Source organism: Anser brachyrhynchus (assembly GCF_964034855.1).
Source record: "Anser brachyrhynchus genome assembly, chromosome: 11".
Taxonomy (NCBI): Eukaryota; Metazoa; Chordata; class Aves; order Anseriformes; family Anatidae; genus Anser; species Anser brachyrhynchus.
In genome coordinates this window covers 907958-929740 of record NC_137706.1, presented here as the reverse complement: position 1 = coordinate 929740, position 21783 = coordinate 907958, and the positions used below count along the sequence as shown (strand labels likewise).

General features: G+C 37.9%; 1 protein-coding gene across 3 annotated transcripts in view; it reads right to left on the bottom strand.

The window, feature by feature from the left end:
• Positions 1–21783, bottom strand: part of FBN1 (fibrillin 1) — a 157489-nt gene that overhangs the window by 47325 nt on the left and 88381 nt on the right. For all 3 annotated transcript variants that reach the window (XM_080607904.1, XM_080607905.1, XM_080607906.1), the window contains 14 exons: positions 21131–21256; positions 17899–18024; positions 17097–17216; positions 15984–16121; positions 14567–14617; positions 12166–12291; positions 11122–11346; positions 9279–9404; positions 9058–9186; positions 8237–8362; positions 7974–8099; positions 6986–7108; positions 2795–2920; positions 1956–2081 (listed from right to left, as the gene is read on the bottom strand). In XM_080607904.1, coding sequence (XP_080464030.1) covers positions 1956–2081; positions 2795–2920; positions 6986–7108; positions 7974–8099; positions 8237–8362; positions 9058–9186; positions 9279–9404; positions 11122–11346; positions 12166–12291; positions 14567–14617; positions 15984–16121; positions 17097–17216; positions 17899–18024; positions 21131–21256 — 1794 coding nt within the window. The remainder of the gene's footprint in view (positions 1–1955; positions 2082–2794; positions 2921–6985; positions 7109–7973; positions 8100–8236; positions 8363–9057; positions 9187–9278; positions 9405–11121; positions 11347–12165; positions 12292–14566; positions 14618–15983; positions 16122–17096; positions 17217–17898; positions 18025–21130; positions 21257–21783) is intronic.

Here is a 21783-nt window from a genome sequence, read left to right as displayed (position 1 = left end):
GACGTTATTTAATTGTTCTCATGAAACAGAGAACCTCCCATTCAAAGCATTGTACACATTTTTGTAATTTTTTTCCATGGGAGTTCCTAAAAACTGTGAATGCTTTTGAACTGTCTGCACGACAAGAATTGGGCCCTTGTGTCAAGGCGCTGTTGGTAGGGTCCCTCCAGAAGAAGTCTTGAAGGATGCTCTCATGGGTTCTAGTACCTGGGCCTAGGAAATTCAGCTCTGGCACTTAGGCTATGCAAGCAAGAGCTGTGGAATTCAAAAGTCTCCACCAGTAAATCAGACTTTTTCTAAGTCAGAATGTGAGAATCTGCACAATGGGACCTGTTTCCTACGCTTTGGTCCCTACAAACAGTCTCCTCAGCACGAAACCAGGCTATGAAATTCCTCCTCTGCTTTCTCCCTTCCCCAAAGACTTACTTAAATCCAAACAATTTTCGTGAGTTGAGTATGGTCCCACCACAGCTGTATCAGCACAACTGATACTTCATCATTTTGTTCCTTAGGCCACTGGCCTCTTTCAAATTACTGAGGGTTTCTATGGCATCTGCCGTAAGTTAGGTGTCCTGGTGAGTAGCATCCTCCCTGGGACACTGACACATAGCCAGGATAAACAAAGAATGGGCTGAGAGAAAGGTAAGTACATGTGAGGCGGTGAGAAGAGCCTACATGGCAGATAGCATCCATTCAGAGGCCAGGCTTGGCTGGAACCAGGAGGGAGGGATTTCCCCGCCCCTGTTAATAAAAGAGTATTTATTGGGACATTTGCCACTACCTTGTGTCACATGCTGCCAAAATGGTGTCTGTTTCCAGGCACTTCCCCAGAAGCCATACCTCAGATTCCTCCCTTGCCTCCAGGACCTTTCTCTGCCTTTTGCCTTCTACTAGTTGTTTCATCTTCCCTGACAGCTCCTTACTATCACTCATTATACGGTGTGATAGCTGTACCATGTGTAACTGATCAGCATGAGGGATTTCAGGTCTAGAGAACTGAAGATCTTTACATAATTTAGGGCAGAAACAAAGAACAATGAAATATTGGTCTACAGGGTACAATTAGGGTTTTCTTGGATTTAGATCAGTTCATGCGTAAGTCAAAGGCAGCTGTTACTAATGCATAGCTATTCATCCGCAATCCAATATGCAAAGTATAAACTTCAGTTCTCAGATTGTTCTATGAGAGCTGTTAAAAACCAGCCTCATATATCTGGGGCACTTACAGAAGTATATTATTAACTCAGTACAATAAGAGCAGACTAAGAATAAGAGTCTCAAAAACATTGCCAAAAATGTGTTTACCCTAAGTCTACATTAAAAATTATATTAAACATATGTTTGCATTCATATTTTGGAAAAGCCTAAGACTCTCAACACCTTGGCTTGAGACACCAGCACTAGGATTATTAATATCATGCCCTTTAAGTCTGTATATTTGAACCTCATTTCTGTTAGCTGGCAATATATGAATTAATGCAAATTCTGATTTTGCTGATATAATGTAGTTGGGTAGCTGTATTGTTGCTGCTTTGCAAGAACTGAAAATATATTTTAACACATATTTCAAGCCATTTGTGTTTGCCAAAATAACGTTTGGAAAAAAGACCTGTTATTTGCATGCACAGCATACAATTAACTAATCCTAAACCACTGTGGCCCTCAACAGTCTGTCAAATTACAGCCAATGGCATTTTCTGTTCTCTTAGACTAACAACAATACAGTCAGCCCAATTTTGCCCCCAGTGCATATTTTATCACTCATTTCAGCAGAAGCTGCATTAAGCTGAAAGTTGTGCCACAGAACTGCAGCAAATTTGGGTAAGAATTACAATATTTAACACAAGTAAGTGAAAAGAATCACAGTGAGAGGAGGTTTTGAACACTAGAAAAACTAAAAAGGCATGCAGAATCACAAGTTCAACTGAAGATTAACTATTAACTTTAAAACGTACCTGTGCAACCAGTTGTGCCTTTCTTGCCTGAATATCCCATATCACAATGACAGATAAATGAGCCTTTTGTGTTCTCACAGGTTCCACTCAGACAAATGTTTGGATGCAGATCACACTCATTAACATCTAAAAAAAACATAATTTAAGATTTATTAAATAAAATTCTTAGAAAGTAACTAGCAAAATCTCTGAGATATGGTTCCTTAAAGACTCAAAATCAGCAGTATTGTCCAAAGAATGACTATGACTATTTATTGAAGCTTTCTATGTATATGTATGCATGTGTCTATACAGCTACATATGCATACACACACACAGACACATATATTATCTAGTTTTGCACAAACGGTTCTCAAATATGCTCCAGATTTTTAATTTAAACGTGAAAATTTGTTTTGGATTCAAACTGTTTTCTGACTTTGTTCTATCAAAGCACAGTACTTGCACACAGTTTGGTATAGTGACAAGTTTAATCAGCACTGATGATTTACCTTGCCAGAAATTTTCCAGTGTCACCCATCAGCAGTTCCTTTCTATAAGCCCTCTTTGATCTGAGCTGCATAAAAGCTTATTGGAAGAGGACCCAGAGATACACTATTATAGATCACCATGTCTGCATCCCAACTTGATCTGGGGATCTACAGGAACATACAGAGATTACATCCGCATTTGGTAAACATAGCTTGTGCACTAGGGCTATTCCTGTGGTCAGGTGGCCAAAATGGCAGTGTAAGAGCAATACCTTTTAAATACCATTGTCTGCCTACTTGGAAATAGTGCCTTAATAAATATTTTTTTCCTTAGTTAAAGCAGATAGGAAAAGATATATTTTCACTTACCTACGCAAGTCTTCATGTCCTCAGATGCCATGAATCCATCATAGCAAAGACACCTGTATTCTCCTGGGATGTTTGTGCACTGGCCTCCATCACAGATGTTAGGATTGTCTTCACACTCGTCAATATCTACAGGGAAAAATCATATTAAAACATGCTTTAGATATATTATCTTTATGCAGTGCAACCAACCGTAACCACAGCAAGCAAACATTTTAATGCTCTGGTAATCACAATCAAGATTGAATCCCTGAACAGTATATTGCAAAACTGTCTTGATTAAACTCGCCATCTCCTGGTAAAGTCAGTGGCAAACATTCCCCTCTTGCTCCAACAGGAGCAGGAACCAGCTTTGTAGGTAAAAAAGTCACTAAGAAAAAAATACAGAACCTTTGTCACATCACATGGCCACATATAATTGTATCTTTTTAGATACAATCCATCATTGTTGAAGTCAATGGAAGCTCCAAATTCAAATACAGTGACTTGATCCAGTCAAGCTCATGATGTGAATAATTACAGCACATACATTTATGTCACTAAGAGATTTTACGGTGGTTTTTGGGTGGGGTGGGTTTTTTTTGTGGGCTGGTTTGTTTTATTGTTTGTTTGTTTTAGCATTTCAGCAGACTGGCTAGCTCAGCCACATACTTACATTCTCCAGCATATGTTTTTTTCAATTCATGAAATTGGCCATCACTGACTGGGGCCAACTGCAGAAGCAGACACTTTATTATATTATTGCAGCCATGCTAAGGTCTGGAATCTTCCAAAGTCCCTGGGGTTATGTCATTGTTCCTTGTAAAAATCCCTAGAATTTCCCTGTATCAGCACCAACATAGACCAGCAAGGACAAAAATCAGAAACTCTGCTTAATGATTCCATGGGAAAAAAGTCAGCACAAAAAGGACAAGATTCAGGAACCCCCTTCTGAGAGCAAGGGTGTAACTCATTATCAGACTGGTCTATTGTGGATTGCAGTAATTATGCAGCTGCAGAAAATGAACTCACTTTAACTAAAAACGTTATGTTCATTATTCTTCTGTATTTCTAGCAGCAAATATTTGTGTGTATACACACAGCTTCTGCAAGGAAGAAGGCTGACTCACCCCTGTTCATCTTAATGAGCAAATAACATTGGCATGGACATTAGCCTGGAAATGTTAATTTGGAATGGAATTTGAATTAACATGCAAAATTAAGCTCTATAAATTGGGATAATAATGACACAAATAAAGAGCTTTATTTATTAACTTGTCACTGTACTGATTTCACAGTTGGGGGAAAATCATCTGACAAAGAACCTGTTGTTTCACCTAATTGAGCTGATTATTTATGCATAACCTCACCAATTCAAACCTGACCTACTACTGAACTGAACAGCATTCTTAATAGCTCAATTATCAGGAAATATATTCCATAATAGCTTCTAGCTCTGTATGATGTTAAAAATAAAATACATGTTCACACAGAGAGCAAACTGAAAATGTAAAATAGGTGTTTCACATACTCAGGTCACAATGCTACTAAATCATGTACCTTGCACAAACATACAACACAGTACAATCAGTCATTCTGTGCAAAAAGTAGAATATGTTGCAAAAAACATTTTTTCTTATTTGTCACTAAGTTTGGGTAGAGGCCAAAATTTCAGCATGCAGACTTTGAATATTCACCATCCACTTATATATGTAATTAACTTCTCTTCATAAGAAGAATGCAGCATTTTCAGATACTAAAAGCGTGGTGAAGGTGGTCTGGGTATTTTCTTGGGTAGAGTTTGACTAGATATCCAAAAGTATCTAGTATTTCTGCTATCCGTACATGACGCACGTGCAGACATAGCTAATATGTCTCTACACAAACTGTAGGAAAAAGCATCTGACTAAAATTTGATCACTGTTATTTGTGTTCACAACTAATTGTACCTACAATCTTTCCTGGATATGCTCAGATAGATCTGTAATAATACCGAAAATCTGGTGTCTCATCCTTCAAATCCTACCTATTGGCAATATTCCTTAATGGAATTTCATTCATTCTCATATTTTATATTTTAAAAAAATCTAACACAGTATGCAGGAAATACCAGAGTTTCTCTATAAACATAGAATTATAATAATATCAAGTGGTTTTTGAAGTGAGGATAAAAATTATCGTTTAGATTTGGGATAGCAACCTGTTCTAGCATGACATCAGTAGCTCCCCACAGATGCAATCATTTGTTGGAGTGTGAGGCATCTATTCAGTATGGTATTTTGTGTTAAGTACATGGATAGGCCTAGAGAAATCAGCATACTTATATAAACCTCCTTACATGTTAGCTATTGCATCCAAGTCTTTCTTAGAGGAGAATATGGAAATGAATAGCTAGCAGCTATTAATGGCTGGCCTGTAAATGAAATTTTATTTTTCAGAGTCAAGGCTGGATATAAATATGTAAAAATTAACAACTAAGATCAGATGGTTCCTCACCCAGGTTAAGATCTGACTACAAACCTCTAAGGACTTTTTTATGCTCAAGTGGTCAAAGACATTGAGAACCTGTGCCCTCCACATAGCAAAGACAATTGCTCCCTCCCTTTTTAAACCTGAAAAGGGAAAGATGATAGTTTTCTATTCCAAAGCTTTTAGTTTAATAGGCAGGAAGATGCTCTAAACGATCCACTCTGTTCTTGGTTTTAGAGATTTCTCTGGTTGACTAAGGGCAAGAAGGGTTAAAACAGAGGAGAACTGTTTCTAGCCAGCAGACTTGAAATCCCTAAGACTGCCTGAATATGCACTTGTGTTATTTGTACCCAAGTCAAGCCAAGATGAAAACAGAAAAGCAGATCACAGACCCCTGCTGCTCCCCTCCCTCTCATGTTATCTGCTAATCCTGTCAGGTTCAGATTCTGGTTAAGGCACAATTTTGATCAAATGGTTTTTATTTTTGCATTCAAAAAGTGCCCAAAACAGCACCGTTGGCAAGTTTTTGTATGAACTTGCCTTCACAAGAAACTTGACCTATCCCTGCTCACTAAAGCAAAATATTTCTAATTTAAGTATTTGAGGTTTTGAAATATTTAATTTCAGGGTCAAATTTGCACTTTTCTAGTTGATTTCTGTCTTTGTACAAGGGTCAGATGCTTGCTGAAGATTGGCTACTTTACAGCATTGTGACAGTGTAATCTTTCAATGGGGGGCAAACTGAATTGAACCATGCTTTAAGGCTCTTTTATCCTTTGGAATGGTAGCGAATGACCTCAGGGTAAATAAGATCCTGGTCAGAGGTCTATAAATATTTACAAATTCTAAATGTGAGTTCTCTCTACTAATTCAGCATAGAAAACTCTCAATTTGTTCAACTGTAAAGGCAATTCTATTCCAAGGGATTAACTCTGTTATATTTCTCATGCTCTTCAAGGAGTTCTTGGATGCAATTGGCAAACAGCTGGCAGATATTCACATGCCTCAGCGGTTCAGTGGTTGTGCAGTAAGAAATAAGAAAAGAGCAGAGAATAATTATCTTTCCACTAACCTATGTGGAAATCACCGAGTACAATCCACATACTGGGATTATGACTCCCAGAATCCCAAAGGAGAACACCCAGCCATTACAGTGCTCTGATGACAATTTTCTCACAAACTCTGTTTAGAGTGCAACAGCGCTGTTTCCTAAGAAAGATTCGCACTACTCAAATTTCAGTTTGTCTGAAAGTCATTCCGTTTTGAATGAATGCAGGACACTTGCATTTGACTAAATAAAGAATTAAAAATAGGATTATTTTTTTTTGCTTGCTTAAGAGCAGACAACACTGCATTTCTGCCTATTTGTTCTCCAATATAATCATATGGTATACACGTATGGCATTTTGACTTATGTTTATGATGATTCTTTCCATTAACTTCAACACATTTTAGATTTTTACCTATTATAGCTTAAGGGAGAAAATTTATCTGCTACTAAAAAAATTACTGCCTTTTGCTACCAAACTCATTGTCAACTTGTACACTTTCTGCAATCATTAATATCCAATTCCCTTCAAAGCGATTCAGATGTTTACTTTAGAAAAAGAACTTTGTCTTACATGCATTAATTACAGTATTTTTACAGTATATTTGTTACAAGAGCTTTAATATTAAAAAGAAGTTACATTTTAAAAATACTGAAATCAACCATTTCAGCTGAAGAGTTCCAAAAATCTCCCTTACCAGTACACGTCCTGTGGTCTGGCATGAGTGCAAAGCCTTGTTTACAGCTACATTCATAGCTGCCCTCGGAGTTTGTACAGAAGTTCTCACAGCCACCATTCATTATGCTGCACTCGTCAATATCTAAAATTGAGAAAATTACAGTTAATACCCATAGTATCTTTTACTTTAAAACACATTTCACAGACATACTTGGAGTTAGCTTTCCAGAACAGCATCAATCCAGCCTCTACGCTTGCTTTTGCACACTCCTTGAAGATACAAGTGTTTGCAAATACAGGCATTAGGAAGAATGTCAGGCAAACCAGGAAGGAAAAGAGATGACATTCTCTTTACATACAAAATTTTACATATAATTTATATAAAAATACCAATGTTGGGTTACCACAGCATCATTAAGGCAACAAACTTTTGGTATGGTTTAAGAAAAAAAAAATCTACTAGGCAGAATTAAAGCCAGTGGATTTTTGCACGCATTTCCACTACACAATAAAATATATGCAAAGAAAAGAGTGCACAATAGATGTCTTAAGCTAAATGTTATTTACAAAATGTTGCTTTAAGAAAGCAGTTACAGAAAAGAACCTATATTTGAGACAACTGCAGATCAAATAAGGAAAAAAATTTCAGTTGAGACACTTGATTCTACTTCATGTCTCTCAAGAATGCAGATTTTAAATAAAATGTAGAACTCAGGAATTAACAAGATATTCCCTCTTCACAATCAAAATCTGAAGTCTTAAGACATTTAAAAAAGCATGCTATTTTATGCATTGTGATTGATTTATGAGAGAAAATAAGCTATTACAGTTAACTGTAGCACTGCTGTAATTTCACTACTCTCAAGCAATGGATGTGCACATCTTATTTTTTCTGCATACTATTCTGACACACTGTTATATTTTTTGAATCACAGTTAAAAATGTCTTTACACAGCTACAAATATCTTCCCTACTCACTAGACATCTTGTGTAGACTTTATCCTTACCAACACAGTATAACTTGTCAGGTGTGGACTGATATCCAGGGTTGCAAGCACATTGATATTTTCCAATCAGGTTGACACAATGTCCGTTTCGGCACAAGTTGGTGCTTAGATCACATTCATTAATGTCTGTTGCAAAAGAAAAAGACAAACACATTTTTATGTCTGTATGGAAATGAAACTATTGCAAACACAATACAAGCTAGCACGGTAAAAATTTTGTATAAAGAGCTGTGCACAGTATCGATTTTGTCTCCATATCTCACCTATACATGCAGAAATATTTGGTGATATCTGATGGCCTGGAGGACAATCACACTGAAAACTTCCCTCTGTGTTGAGGCAGGTTCCACCTCGGCAGAGAAGGGGGTTGCGCTGACACTCATCGATGTCTGTGAGAAGGGAAAGCACATCACCACAGGGATCAGCACTGCCAAAGCACCAACCCTGGCAATGCCCCAGCAGCAGCCCTAACAATGCCCCAGCATTGTTCCTCTCGTGAGCATACCTACGCATCTCCTCCTTACCCAACGCCTTTCCAGGTGCTGACCCTGCTACGCTCCCCAGGGGTCCAAAACACGTGTTAAGACAAGGCATGGGACTGCTCCACACACCGTACTCACACAGCCCCTGTATGCCACCTCCTACTCCCCTCACTGACGTGTGCCAGGGGAGGTGATCACTGCAGACCAAGAAAAATTTTTCTCTGTCCTGACCGAGTCCATCTGTCCCCTTAGTCTTCTTCCCCTCCCAGTTCCATCAGCCCAGATTGATGCTGGAGCCTTTGCTACAGCTAGTCATTCCTTAAATCTGCTTTAACTTCAGAGTTCAGGATTGTATCCCACTCACCAGAGATAAATTTAACCCCCTAAAATCCTGAGCCTTGCACATTTATGCTTTGGCATCCTACAGAAATAGGAAATTCGTGTTTGGGGTGGAAACCAAATTAAAGCAAGCTAAAGCAAGACTCAAAAACGAGAGAGATCTAAATCAAGGCACAATCAGGCCTTTAAAATAACCTGATTGCTTCACAAAAATAAAACATACGTATAATACTACTGCACATCTATGGTCTTTAAAAACATACCCATGCAGTTTTTCATCATCATAAATCCACTTTCATAGCCTTCAAAACATTCACATTCGAAGTCCCCAGGAGTATTGACACAGATGCCTTGGCCACAAAGATCAGGAGAGATGCGGCATTCATCGATATCTGTAACACGAAAGAACATTCACAGTATTTTCGAAGTAGTCCAGCTTCTCCTTTTCCAAATCAAAGTTATGAGAGATGTCTATGCAGTTTACCTGTGCAATTCCTCTCTTCAGAATCAAGGGCAAATCCACTATCACATCTACACTTGAAACTGCCAATGGTGTTTCTGCATTTTCCATGGGTACAAAGGCTGGGGACCATTTTACATTCGTTGATATCTAAAAATGAAACAGATTAGGCATTTGACTGTCAAGTGAGCTAGCAAAATGTCCAAAAACTTCAAGAAGGACAGGTTAGTAAAAATGTAAATTCTGCAATAAGAAGCCAACTGCAATTTATACATGCAACCTTTCATCACCTCCCTCAATGTAACAACAAGCATTCATAAGCAAATATATTATCTTTAACAACAGACTTTGGAAGAGCTTTACAGAGAGGTAAGTATCCTTTATTTCACAGAATCTGTAGTGTAACTAAGGTGCTAAGGAAGACCTCTGTTCAGTGCAAGGGTATTCAAGCACTGCATAGATTTCATGCTTCTTGTCCTCAAAGAGGGAATGTCTGAGAAAGAGGGGAAAGGTCATGCAAGAGCTTGATGATGTATTCTCTTAAAAAAGCCACATTTCTCACTCCCCTTAGCTCCCTGTGCACAGATTTCATTATAAGAATTTATGATATTATCCGTTCATACAAAAACTGCACATAAAAGAACAACATTGACTTCAGAGATCATTCTTTCATGTGATAATTATCTCTCCTTTTGGGAAACTTGTCAGCCATACTACATAAACCGATAGTGCCTTCCACCTAACCACCAATACAGACACTAAGCAGTAGAACCGCATATAGCACTTTTCGCCATAAAAGGGTATTGTCTTATTCTTCCTTTGTCCTACAGGATCTAATTGCAGCTCACTGAAGGAGACATTGATTTGAATGGATGGAGGATCAAACCTACAAGGGCAAAGGAAGCTTCCAAAAGAACCACTGCTAGTGGTTCTATCTGCTAGTTTCTGAGAAAAAAATGTGACTTTCATGAGTCACAGAACATATGAGCATAAATAACAGCATGTCTCACGTCTTTATGGATAATTAATGGCTTAGCAAATGTTTATAAAGCTAAGACTGAAACTATTAACAACAATTGTCATTCATATATATTTTCCCATCCTTTAAAACTTCAACATATTTAGGTTTTGGTAACTGTCTTTTTTTTAAACATATTCACATTCAGTTGTGCTTCTGATATTGTCTAGCTTAATCCCACTGGTAACGCTGCAAAGATGGCTTTCAACACATGACGCCAGGGTGTCACTGTGTGATTCCCATTAATGCTGGAAGTTTACCAAGCACAATCATAACAAGACTAAGTTTACAGTAAATTCAATTCTGCTCACTTAAGTTATCATGCTGGAAACATTTTTCTCTATTTCTTTTGGTAATTTCTTGTGGAGCCACTATTTTTCACCCTCCCTTGCTTGCTCCACAGTAAAATTGAAGTTCCCATACCCTGCACAGGTAAGAAAGACTCTGCTCTTAGAACATGTCCAAAGCTAACTGCGCAGTTAGTTCCAGTTTCTTGTATTATGAGGTGCCAGGTTTTCAAAACTATTCCATCAGCCAGAGATGCCATTAGATGCATCACAGGAGGCACAGTCATGCACAATTTAACCTCTCTAGTAGAGAAAGAGATTTAGTATTTTGAGGCTGCAGTATAATATAGTATTTAATGGTCTGTGACACAGCCTAAACGATCTTATGTTTTATTCTGGCCTACTTTCCATGAAATCTAATGGGATTTGCAAATGTGCCTCAAGGCGACTGAAGTGCCTAACTACCACTGAAATTTTCAAACCCCCAGGAATTGAACAAGAGAAGAGTAAAAGGAAAAGGCAGCAGAACTTGGAAGCAAAGAACCACAAACACATCAGATACCTTTAGAAAAAGGTTTCCCAGTAATCTCTATCTTCGTAGAGAATCCAGATCCTCTGGGACAAAGAGCTTCAAATTCTGGCGATCCCTTCAGAGGACATTCCTCACACTCAAAGCCCCATGCTGCCCCCACAGAACAGCAGCAAGCATCCATTCGATGTCGGCCTGGTATTTGTAAAGTGCATTGCTCATCTTCATGCTGCAGGTAGCAACTCTCCAAGCGAATGTCTGTTGGCCAAATGAACGATATGTTGAGAGAGAAAAAGAAAATTTAGTTCACTGCAGAGGAATCTCCAGAATCCCTTCTCAAGACAGTTTGCTCTGTGCTTTTGAGGACTCATGGGGCATACTAACCCTACTGCACAGCTCCTAACAGCAAAATATGAACACTAAACTTGAAAATTAACAACTGAAATAAGTTTAATGTTTTCTCTAAAACGGTGCTCAACACTTGAAATACATTTAGGCTCAGAAAAGGGTTTTAAGCATTTCAGCTTACCATACCTATGTAAGGTATGGTAAACCTTTAATCAATACAAGCTATTCCTCGTTCTGAGACAAATCTTAGGCATTATAGCCATTATAAAGGAACAGATGTGCTTTGTATGGACTGCATACAAAACTTTGATATTCTGTTGCACTCCCCATTAATACGTACACTGTGGCTACCAACACCACAGCTCTCCTCAGAAGCCTTGGTCCTGGCAACAGTGGTCCCAACACCACCCTTCCAACCTTGGTGGGACTGACGATGAAGAGTGCTAGGGGCATGGATGAGCTGTAGGGATTTGTCAGATGAACAATCTGGAACCAAATCTATGCCATTCACCAGCCAGCAGATGGTGATGGGCTTTAGATATTACCACTGGAATCTGTTCATATTCCAGCTGAACAGAGTTCATGTCCTTGATCGATTCCACTTGAAAATGACATATGTGGACAAAAATAATTTTCCTTATTTGTAAGAAAACGTGCAGCATAAATCTATTTTCTCAGTACATAGATTTGCTTTTCCCTAGTAGACCTGTAAATGGAATTAATACCTACCAAGACACGTCCGTCCAGAAGCATCTAAAGTCATTCCACTGGGGCACTGGCAAACAAACGATCCCAAGGTATTGACACACTGCCCATTGGTACAGACTCCAGGAAACACCTCACATTCATTTACATCTATTTCCAATGGAAGTGTGAATAAATGTAATCACTAGCATGCTAAACATTAACAGGTCAGAAAAAATATTAACATTCTAATGTTTGTGTTTTAGGATAAAATACAAAGCCACAACAGTTTATATGGCCTGACAAAACTGCAAATATTTAGGATTTCCTATGCAAGTCAGCCAGAATCAATTAATTACAGACAAAAGTTGATGATTAGGAATATTACATGTTGATATTTGCTCTTCCTATGAATACTGAAATTCAAACTCTAAAATAACTAAAAAACATACACACTCACCCCCAAAAAAGAGGAAAAATATTTTCAAATATTACCAATTTTCATATTTATTGTTATTTGGCACTTTTGGGAAAGGATAATTTTATTATCTGTGTTAGCATGGCCTGAGCATAAATAAATGTTTAGCAACCTAAGCATGTGGTCCTTCCATCAGTGTCCGTTGTGAAAACCATATGCTTCACAACTGCCTCTATAAAAAAGCCTCCAACATTAAACATGACCCAAGATGAAGCATAACAATTTTTAAGACAGGAGAGGATAAGAACAAGGAATCAGAAAGGAACAACTGGTCTACAGCTGAACACTCAAGTATAGAGAGTAATCAAGAAGTGGGTGGGTTGGACTCACTCATCTTCCAGACAAATTTAGTGTGAACAGAGTCTGTGCAACACTCTGACTGCATGGTGCAGGGTAGAGGATGCACGTGGAGGGGACATCAGTGGCCTCTGCCCTTGACTAGATATTATAGCTAAAAGGTCCACATCAACTAGGAGGCAGGAAGTAAAGCCAACAGACTATCTGAAACCACTGAAACACAGATCACAGCCTGTGAACAATATTTCAGCTGACAACTTCAGGGCTCACCCGTAAACTCGAGGAACACTGCCAATTTAGTTTGCTTATTTCCTTGCACAAGGCCCGTTACTAATCTTACATGGACTATGTATGGGAGAACTATCACCTTTTACGAACAAAACTTACTCTCTTGCCCTGTCTCTCACTTGCCAGTAAATTTCCCTGAGCTCTTCCCTTGTCTTGAAAAATGCTTACACTGGTTGAAACCCAAATACCGCTTTAGTATGTTAAAACCAGGGGAAAGTACTCAGAAGAATCTGGGACTATCCAGGTCCCACTGAAATCAGAAAGATTAAAGCATGTAATAGATGTAATCCAAAGTGCTGGTAAAGGAAATGCTGAAAACAGTTATGTCTACATCTTGGAAGGATAAACTTTCCATCCCAACAGTGTTGAAAATGTTCTAAGACTTTCCTTGTGAATAGAGAAAGGTGGGGCCACTTTTTTTTTTTTTTCCTTTTCTTTTACTTACACACTCCAAAAAGTGTTGCTGAGGTCAGAAAAGTTGTGTACAGTGGGTCTGCAGCATGGACGTGCCAAAGTATTCAGTCATCATTTGGAAAGCAAGGAATATGTGTGAGGGTGTTCCTCTTTCTTTTTTGTTGTTGTTTTGTTTTCTTTTTTGTTAAGGAAAAAAAATGTTTCTTTATGGAAGCTACATATGGGAGTAATTTTTAAAAAATATTTTAACTGCAGTGTCATGTCAGATGTTGTCAGTCAGGATGACCCACAGCAGTTTGAGACTCTCTGAGCTTCTGCATATTATGGAACTATGCAGTACTTTGCCAGGGGTTCAAATCAATTCAGATGAAGATGAAATAGGGTGGGACCTTCAATTCTCACAGAATAGTATAGAGTCATCTCATACTGAGCAAAAAGCTACACATTTAAAAAATGTTCAGCCTGTTCTTTAACCAAAGTTTAACTGTGTCCTGATGCCCATTTTTTATAAGACAATAACTATGCTTTGGAACATTTCTGATTTAATATAATGTTAATGGAAGAAAGCCAAGGTTAAGAAAAAAAGCTTTCATTTGAAATACAGTCTTTAAACATTCTTTTTCTACAGCATAGTAATGGCTTTGCATACCACTGTATCAATAATGCCATGTTTTATTGCATATTTTGCCTGAATAGGTTACTCAGTTAATAGTATTTGAAGAGAGAACCATCTCCTTATACTCATAGATACTGTATTTTCAAGTGTGTACTTTGAGATAAACTATATGTAGGAATGTTAAAAAAACTGAAAACAATTTCAACCCTGACATAACTTTAATGAAGTCAATGGAATTATACGAGGTAAGAATTTGGCATAATGTTCCTCTACGCTAAATTAACTGCTTAACTCAAAACACTGGCGTTTTTTTTCATTCAAGCTCTGATTTATGTTAAGGCAACAATAAATACCTTCACATAATGTTCCTCTTATTCTTGAATATCCCTTTTGGCATATTGGGTCTGTAAAACGAACAAAAATGAACTTTTAGAATGGTACAGTACAAAACTCACTGTTAACCTCTTGTGCAAAAATGATCATGTGAAATATTACATCAAGTTTATTGCTGTGAGAGGTCTGAGTACTTAGACAATATCAGTATTTTCTGAAAAATAAGGAGACAAGATGGGGCAACTACATAAACTATGTAAAGTGTCAGCCATTATCCTCTTTTACCTCCAACATGTCTTAGCTAGCTAACCACAGAGTGGTTATATTATTCCTGCTTTATTCAAATCAATTAATTCATTTAATCTGGTCTCAGCATATTACAGCTCTATTTATCACTGATAGATGAGGATGAATTCTGCTAAGTTATAAAGGATGAATTAATTGATGACTTGAGCAAACTAGCAGCTTTCAGTGTGTCTAAGTATCAACCCATACACATTTGTGCAATCATCATCTCATCCCTAGGTTCCCAGCTCATTCCACAGTTCAGTCAAGCAAATTGTGATGAAGTGAATATGCAGACACCTCAACTCACTGCTTGATCAACCATATGATTCTCTAGATAATCAGTTAATCTACAGAGTATAATAACAAGGGCTACTCCCTCTCCTCCCTCCATTACCACACCAAAGATCCATTTGTTGCAAACATTTTCTTGGGAGCTCTGGGGAACATGCATCAATTGCTACATCGTTAAGAACTTTAGATCACTTATTATGACAAACCATGCTAAAGTAATGCTGCAAGTTACAGACTGTAGGTGTGGTCCCTTCCTTTAAGAATTTAATTTTGTAAAATGTTTACTATAAAAGCCAATGTTAGAGCCTTCTATAATTACATGCCACCTCTCAATATTAAGTCATCCCTTTTTCAGACTGAATAAGGAATAAGTGTTGTACAAGAGAAACAGTAAAGTTATTTATCTGGCCTGTGGCCAAAGTTCTATGACAATAATGTGGACCAGCCTCAGAACAAGGAAAAATCCTAGGTTCCTGAGGATATATACTATTTGTTACACTATGCCACCTTCTCAAAATAAAGCAAGGCTATAGAAGACAAAGAACAGTTTCCCTGTCTTCTAAAATTTTATGGATTGATTGAGAATAAAACCAGTCTTACTACCTTATTTTATTTATTTATTTAATGTGGCACTGGTGCCTAGATGGCCATGATCCTTGTTCTAGGCACTAAAGGGTTATGCCAAGGATTTCATAGCTAGATGGTTTAAACAAGCTTGCCTTTTTAAGCTTATTCCCTTGCTTGCAATGTTACTTTATTCATGAATTCAAGTAAGATGGGAAGGCTCTTGTAATGTCACATCTGTGAGATACAAGAGCTGTGAATGAGAATTTTAAGAGAATAAATGAAGAGTGTTACCTCGTTCACACGGTGTACATGGGCTACCCCAAGCAGCACCTAGTGAGGAACAGCACTGGGACTTCAGAGTTGCTCCATTGATATTTATTTCACATCTTCCATCAACTATGTTCTGCCAACAGGTACCCTTAACAGTTTCTGTTAGGAAAAAAACAAGGTATTGTCATGCACATTGTTTAGAATTATACATGAATATATTTGAAAATACATCTCAATTTAACCATGAAAAAGAATCATCCTTTCATTCTAACTCAACACATCAGATCTGAATTTATTTTAAAAGATCTTAATTTATCCTTCTCAATGCTGAAGTACAGCCTGTAATCATCCCAGCAAAGAGCCCTTGCAAGTCCTAATTTATGCTTATTAACCTTAACATATGGGAATATCTCAACACCATTCAAGACCTGAGTCGCCATAATTTTTTTTATGATTCAGATCTGAGGCACATGCAGAACGGGGTAGATACGAACATCTTCTAGATCCTCCATTAATCTATAAGATACTCCAGTCTGGATATCTGATCTTCCCATCTAGGAAGCGGCAGGAGACAGCTGAGGACCACCCAGAACCATAGCTCCATAATTTTCCTTGCTGACTAGGCAACAGCTATAAATTATTGTCACTCCAGACCAACTCGGGGATAAATTATGAGCCCACATAGTATATGAGTCACAGCATTGTCTGTCTGCTCTAGAGCTAGTCTGGACTGAACACAACTTACCTATGCTCCACCTCAAATCAAAAAGTGGCCTTTCTAGAGAGAAGATCTTAAGGAGCACATGTCCACCCCTCTTGCAGGAGGGCTGAAGTGGGTGAGCATACTCCTGAAGACCATTCTGATCAGGTCTGATCATTCCCATGTATGTTAGAAGAATTTTCATCTCTTTCAAATTTGACATGAAAGCACACCATGCTCCTATGTGCTAGTCACACTTTAGGTACCCATAGTAATGGTGAAAACAAACACTTTAACATTGTTTCTGGAACATTTTCTACTGAACATATCTACAAAAGTAATTTTAGAGGTTTTTTCTATACTTGGTGTACACTGCTTTTATGTCATTGGACATTTTCTACCAGCAAACATAAATTTTTCAGAAAAATAAATACCTATGCAGATAGTTCTTGTTGTATCCAAAGTACTTTCAGGAGAACATTCACAAGCAAAAGAGCCTGGCGTGTTTTTGCATACCCCATTAACGCAGGGGTTAGATTCACACTCGTCAATATCTAGAAGAGAAACACACTGCTATTAGTGCCAGGAAACATTAACAAAAATACATATAGCCTTTTTCAGCTTGGGTAAAAATGGAAGCAGCTTTCCTCATGATAGGTTTTCCTCATATTTTGTGTTTCAGTTATATAGTTCTTCACAGCAGGCTAATGATGCATGTGCCCTAAAGACACACTAACACATGAGAGCATTAAAACATTGAACTCAGCAGAAGCACCTCATTTTTCTGTGACATCCAGCTACTATCCTGTTTTGAGTTGGTAGACTGTGTTAAGTGATTTGATGCACATCCTGTCTGTGGCTCAAAAAGGATTCACACAAGGACCCATCTAGCTTTTTGTTCTCCAAGAGAGAAAAGATTTGTAAAACCTGGCGGTTTTCACATTTTTTTCACTCCTGGCACAGTGCAGGCCCGCTGGTGGTAGCCAATAAGGAGAATGCTAGCGCAGACCTGATATAGGCTATTCCACAAGGTTACATAAAACTTCGGTTTTGTCTCTCCTCTTTCCCCTACTTTCCCATATTATTTCCCTATGATTGTTTTGTGTTTTTTGCTTTTTTTTTTCCTCTCAAGTTCTACATGTTATATCCTTATCAAGATTCAAAGTATTTCTGACACAACCCCAAAAAAATCTCTGTGAATCAAACTAAAATAAAATGAAGTGCCTTCACAATTACCTTCACATGTTTTTAGGTCTGGTGTGTATACAAATCCTTTGGGACAAGTGCAGGTGAAACTCCCAGGGGTATTTCTGCATTGCCCATTGTCACAAAGCAGCATGTTCAGTGCACATTCATCAATGTCTGTAATGAAAATCAACATTTTTTTACAAAAGGAAACATTCCTGGACTAGAAGCCAAGACAAAATTCCCCTCCTCACAGCCACATTTTATTACATTTTGTGTATGTGGAGACAAGGAAATAAAAGGGAGACAGAGAATACTCATACACATGCCTTGCACTGTTTTCCAAAAACACTAAATAGATTTCTAGACTTTTTAGTAAACAACAGACTTGGAATTATTTCAAATGGAAATGACCACTCCAATACTGAAGACCCCACTTCCTTCACCTTCCTTCTTCATGAAAACTTGTTAAAATAATGGAAACAGTAAGTTATATGAATTCAAACCGCACAAATATTACCTAGAGAAAAATTAATGTTTTTGTTTTGCTTTTAAATAGGGAAAATGCCCCAAAAAGCTTCTTTGTTGAGCTTTTCCCATGCTTTACTATTTAGGAGGCTATTTTGCTTTCATAAGTGCTCATACTTTCCTTCTACATGAATTCATAATATGTGACAGCCGCAGCACTGTTTAAAATAAAGCTGGGAATCACATTTTTGTCTTGCCTTTATTGTGGAATAGCTCTACGCAGTCTCTTGATTCCCTGAACAACAGCCCCCACACTCATGAAAAAAAATGAGATGATTGGTTTGGAAAGATTTGCTGGTCATCCTGGTCCTTAAATCACCATTTTTCCAAGTCTGCTCTGACTGTCTTAGATGTTACGGTTAATAAGGCCAATGTGAGTCTACACTTGTTTCAGAGTTGAAAATTTTCAATAGAAATGCCAGTGCAAAATTTCAAGAGCCCTTAGGAAATCTTTGGAAGAGCTGTGGTCATGAGAGAGAAGTTGCAAGAAGGTGGCAATGGGCCATGAATGGCAGGTGAAGATCAGGAGAGACTCTGAGAGCAGACAGGAACAATTGACTAAGTCAGAGAGGCCTCAGAAAGTGTTGAGAGATGGGAAAACTCAGAGGGTCAGCTCAGCAGCTGGGAACAGCAGAAGTGCTAGGAAAAGCAGGGAGATTTGCAGAATAAAGCAGACCATGTGGGAAGCTTCACAGGAGTTCAGAAAAATTGAGAGAGGGCCAGGTAGAACATTATGGAGGAATGGGAAACAGCTGTGATAGAGCATGGATGTGGGCTGCAGCAGGGTGGGCTGGGGAGCAGCTGGAAAAGTCACAGATGGATGGGGAGAAGAGAAGGGATGCCATAAGCTAGAGGTAGACTCTGAAATGGGACATGGATAATCAAAGCCAAAGCAGCAAATGGGAAAATGGGATGAATTACATCATGACTTTTATCAAAGATCAACTCAGATTTTTTTATTTTTTTTTTTAACAAGATAGTGGATAGTTTAGACTGGAATAACAGAGATGACTTTAGCTATTTAGACTTAAATAGAGAATACAGAACCAAAATAAAATTATTATGTAAGCTGAAGACAACAGGAAGAAACTTTTGAACTTTAAGGTGGATTCAGATCTGGCTGAAGGAGAGATTACAGTAGGTTATATTAAAAAAGAGAGTCATCACAATGGAGAGATGATATTAGCAATGTTTTTCAAGGATGAGTCATGGTTCTATTCATTGCCATGTAGAAATAAAAAATGAATTGCATCAAAAACTATGGACAACACTACACTGGAAGTTATTGCTAACACAGACAATCATGCAATTCTTTCAATCATGCAATTCAATTAAGCTTGACAATGTAAAAAAAATAAAATACAATCACCAATGTTTGAAAACTTTGGGGCCAGTAACAATAACATGCTTTAAAACAAAACTCATAAACTGAAGGCAATAGAGGAGAGAGAGCTCTGAGTGTATCTTCCAGTTAGAGGCTGACTTTAATCCCCAAGTATAACATGTTTTAGAAAAGAGTAATTCACTCCAAAATCAGTTCAGGTAGGACTTTTCTAGGGGCGATGGAGAAGTGCTGGCACCACTGTTTAAGACATTGGTTGGACCTCATCAGAAGACTGTATAATGGTTGGATCAGTTGTATGCAATACAAAGCTGTAGTCTTTGCTTTTATGAAATGACCAAATTCATTAATTTGGATAGTCGTTTATGCAACAGAGTTTGAGAAAGGATACGATGATTCTTTAGAAATACTTTGGGGATAAGTGCTGACACATGGTGCTATGTCAAAGGATAATATTAGTACAACATCAACTGGTCATAAAATGGTCACAACTTTTAACAGGAGCCTAGAAGAAATTTGTAACCAATTGTATAAAGACATTCTGGAACAATGCACCAACGCAGGAGTGGAAGAAAGGAATTTGAAACTTTTTAAGTAATGTGCTTTTGATGGTTCTGTTAAGTGGAACAAGACAATTCACAGAACTAAAATTTCTAATAGGAGTCTGTAGGTATCTGACCTTTTCTTTCAACATCCTTGACAGCATGAGAAGAGGCTGAACTACTATTTATTTGAATTCTTTTAATCTCATACTGCAGTGCTTCTGCTGTTGTTCCTGTAGAGGTGACCAATTTATTTCACTTTTTCTGTGATGAAAAATTTGTCTTTTTTTTTTTTTCTCACTTGCACAGCACAGGAAATAAGCCATAGCTAGAGACAGCATACAGAGTCTGCTAGTGCTTTCATCAATTTTCCTGCATCTGACCAGTAAACTTAGCCCTGTCAGAAAGTTGAAAGGGAATTTTCCCCAAAGTCAGAACTGGCGGAAATCACAGAAGCTTTCTGTAGCATATGGTATACTCATCTTCTTAAGATCTATTATAAGTTTTACATAAATACCCTGCTTTTGGAGGGACCTACCACACTGGTGATCCTAGATCTCTCCCATGGTGCACTGCAATAGCAGGATCCAGCTGCTTTTTATTTGGAGAAACAGTGGTGCCATGGAGCACATATTTAAGGGACTTATCTGAACTGCCAGCAATTCAGGTCATTGGTAGCAATGGTCATTTACACTTTTACACCGGAGGACTTTATAAGCAATGTAAAGCACCAAAGCACCAAAATTAAACCAATAAAATTTAGCAAAAACATCCAGAAGAGCAGCTACTGCATCTGATGAAACACTGAAGAAAATGGCAAAGAAGGATATACACAAGCAAACTTCAAAATGAAAAATAAGACATTTCATACCAATGCAGTTTTTCCCAGTTGAATCCACTTCATACCCAGGGTTACAAATACATTTGTATGTTCCATGCAGATTCTCACACCTTCCATTGGGACAGAGATCAGTATCCAGTAAGCACTCATTAATATCTACATAAATGTTTAAAAAAAAAAAAAAAGTCAATTGTTGAGAACTGTGGAGGTTCCCCCTTTTCATTCTCCAAACTAGAATAAGATATATTTTCAATATCACTAACATTGGCCATTCCATATTTTTAATCATGTAGTTCTGATTAGCAAATTCACACCTAAATATTCATGTTCAAGACAAAAAAATATCCCTTTTACACTGATTTAAGACCATTTCTAGCCCACAAACATTTTAAAAACTTGCAACTGTAGATACAAACTGGGCTCTTATGTTTATAGATGCACAGGTACTAATAGCACCCCATATTCATATTCTCTGATTCACAGCATTTCCAGATGTCATCACTCCCGAGAGCATGAACATCCTTCCCTTCTGAATGCTCTTCCCTCTCTGCTGGCAGCAGTTCTATTAGTGAGTATTGACTGGCATAAGGTTTGCAATTTCAGTTGTACAACTACAAAGCTGTGATTGTAATCATCTGTTCCTTCTTTGTAATTATCAACCAAGGTCTGTTAGCCAGGTATTT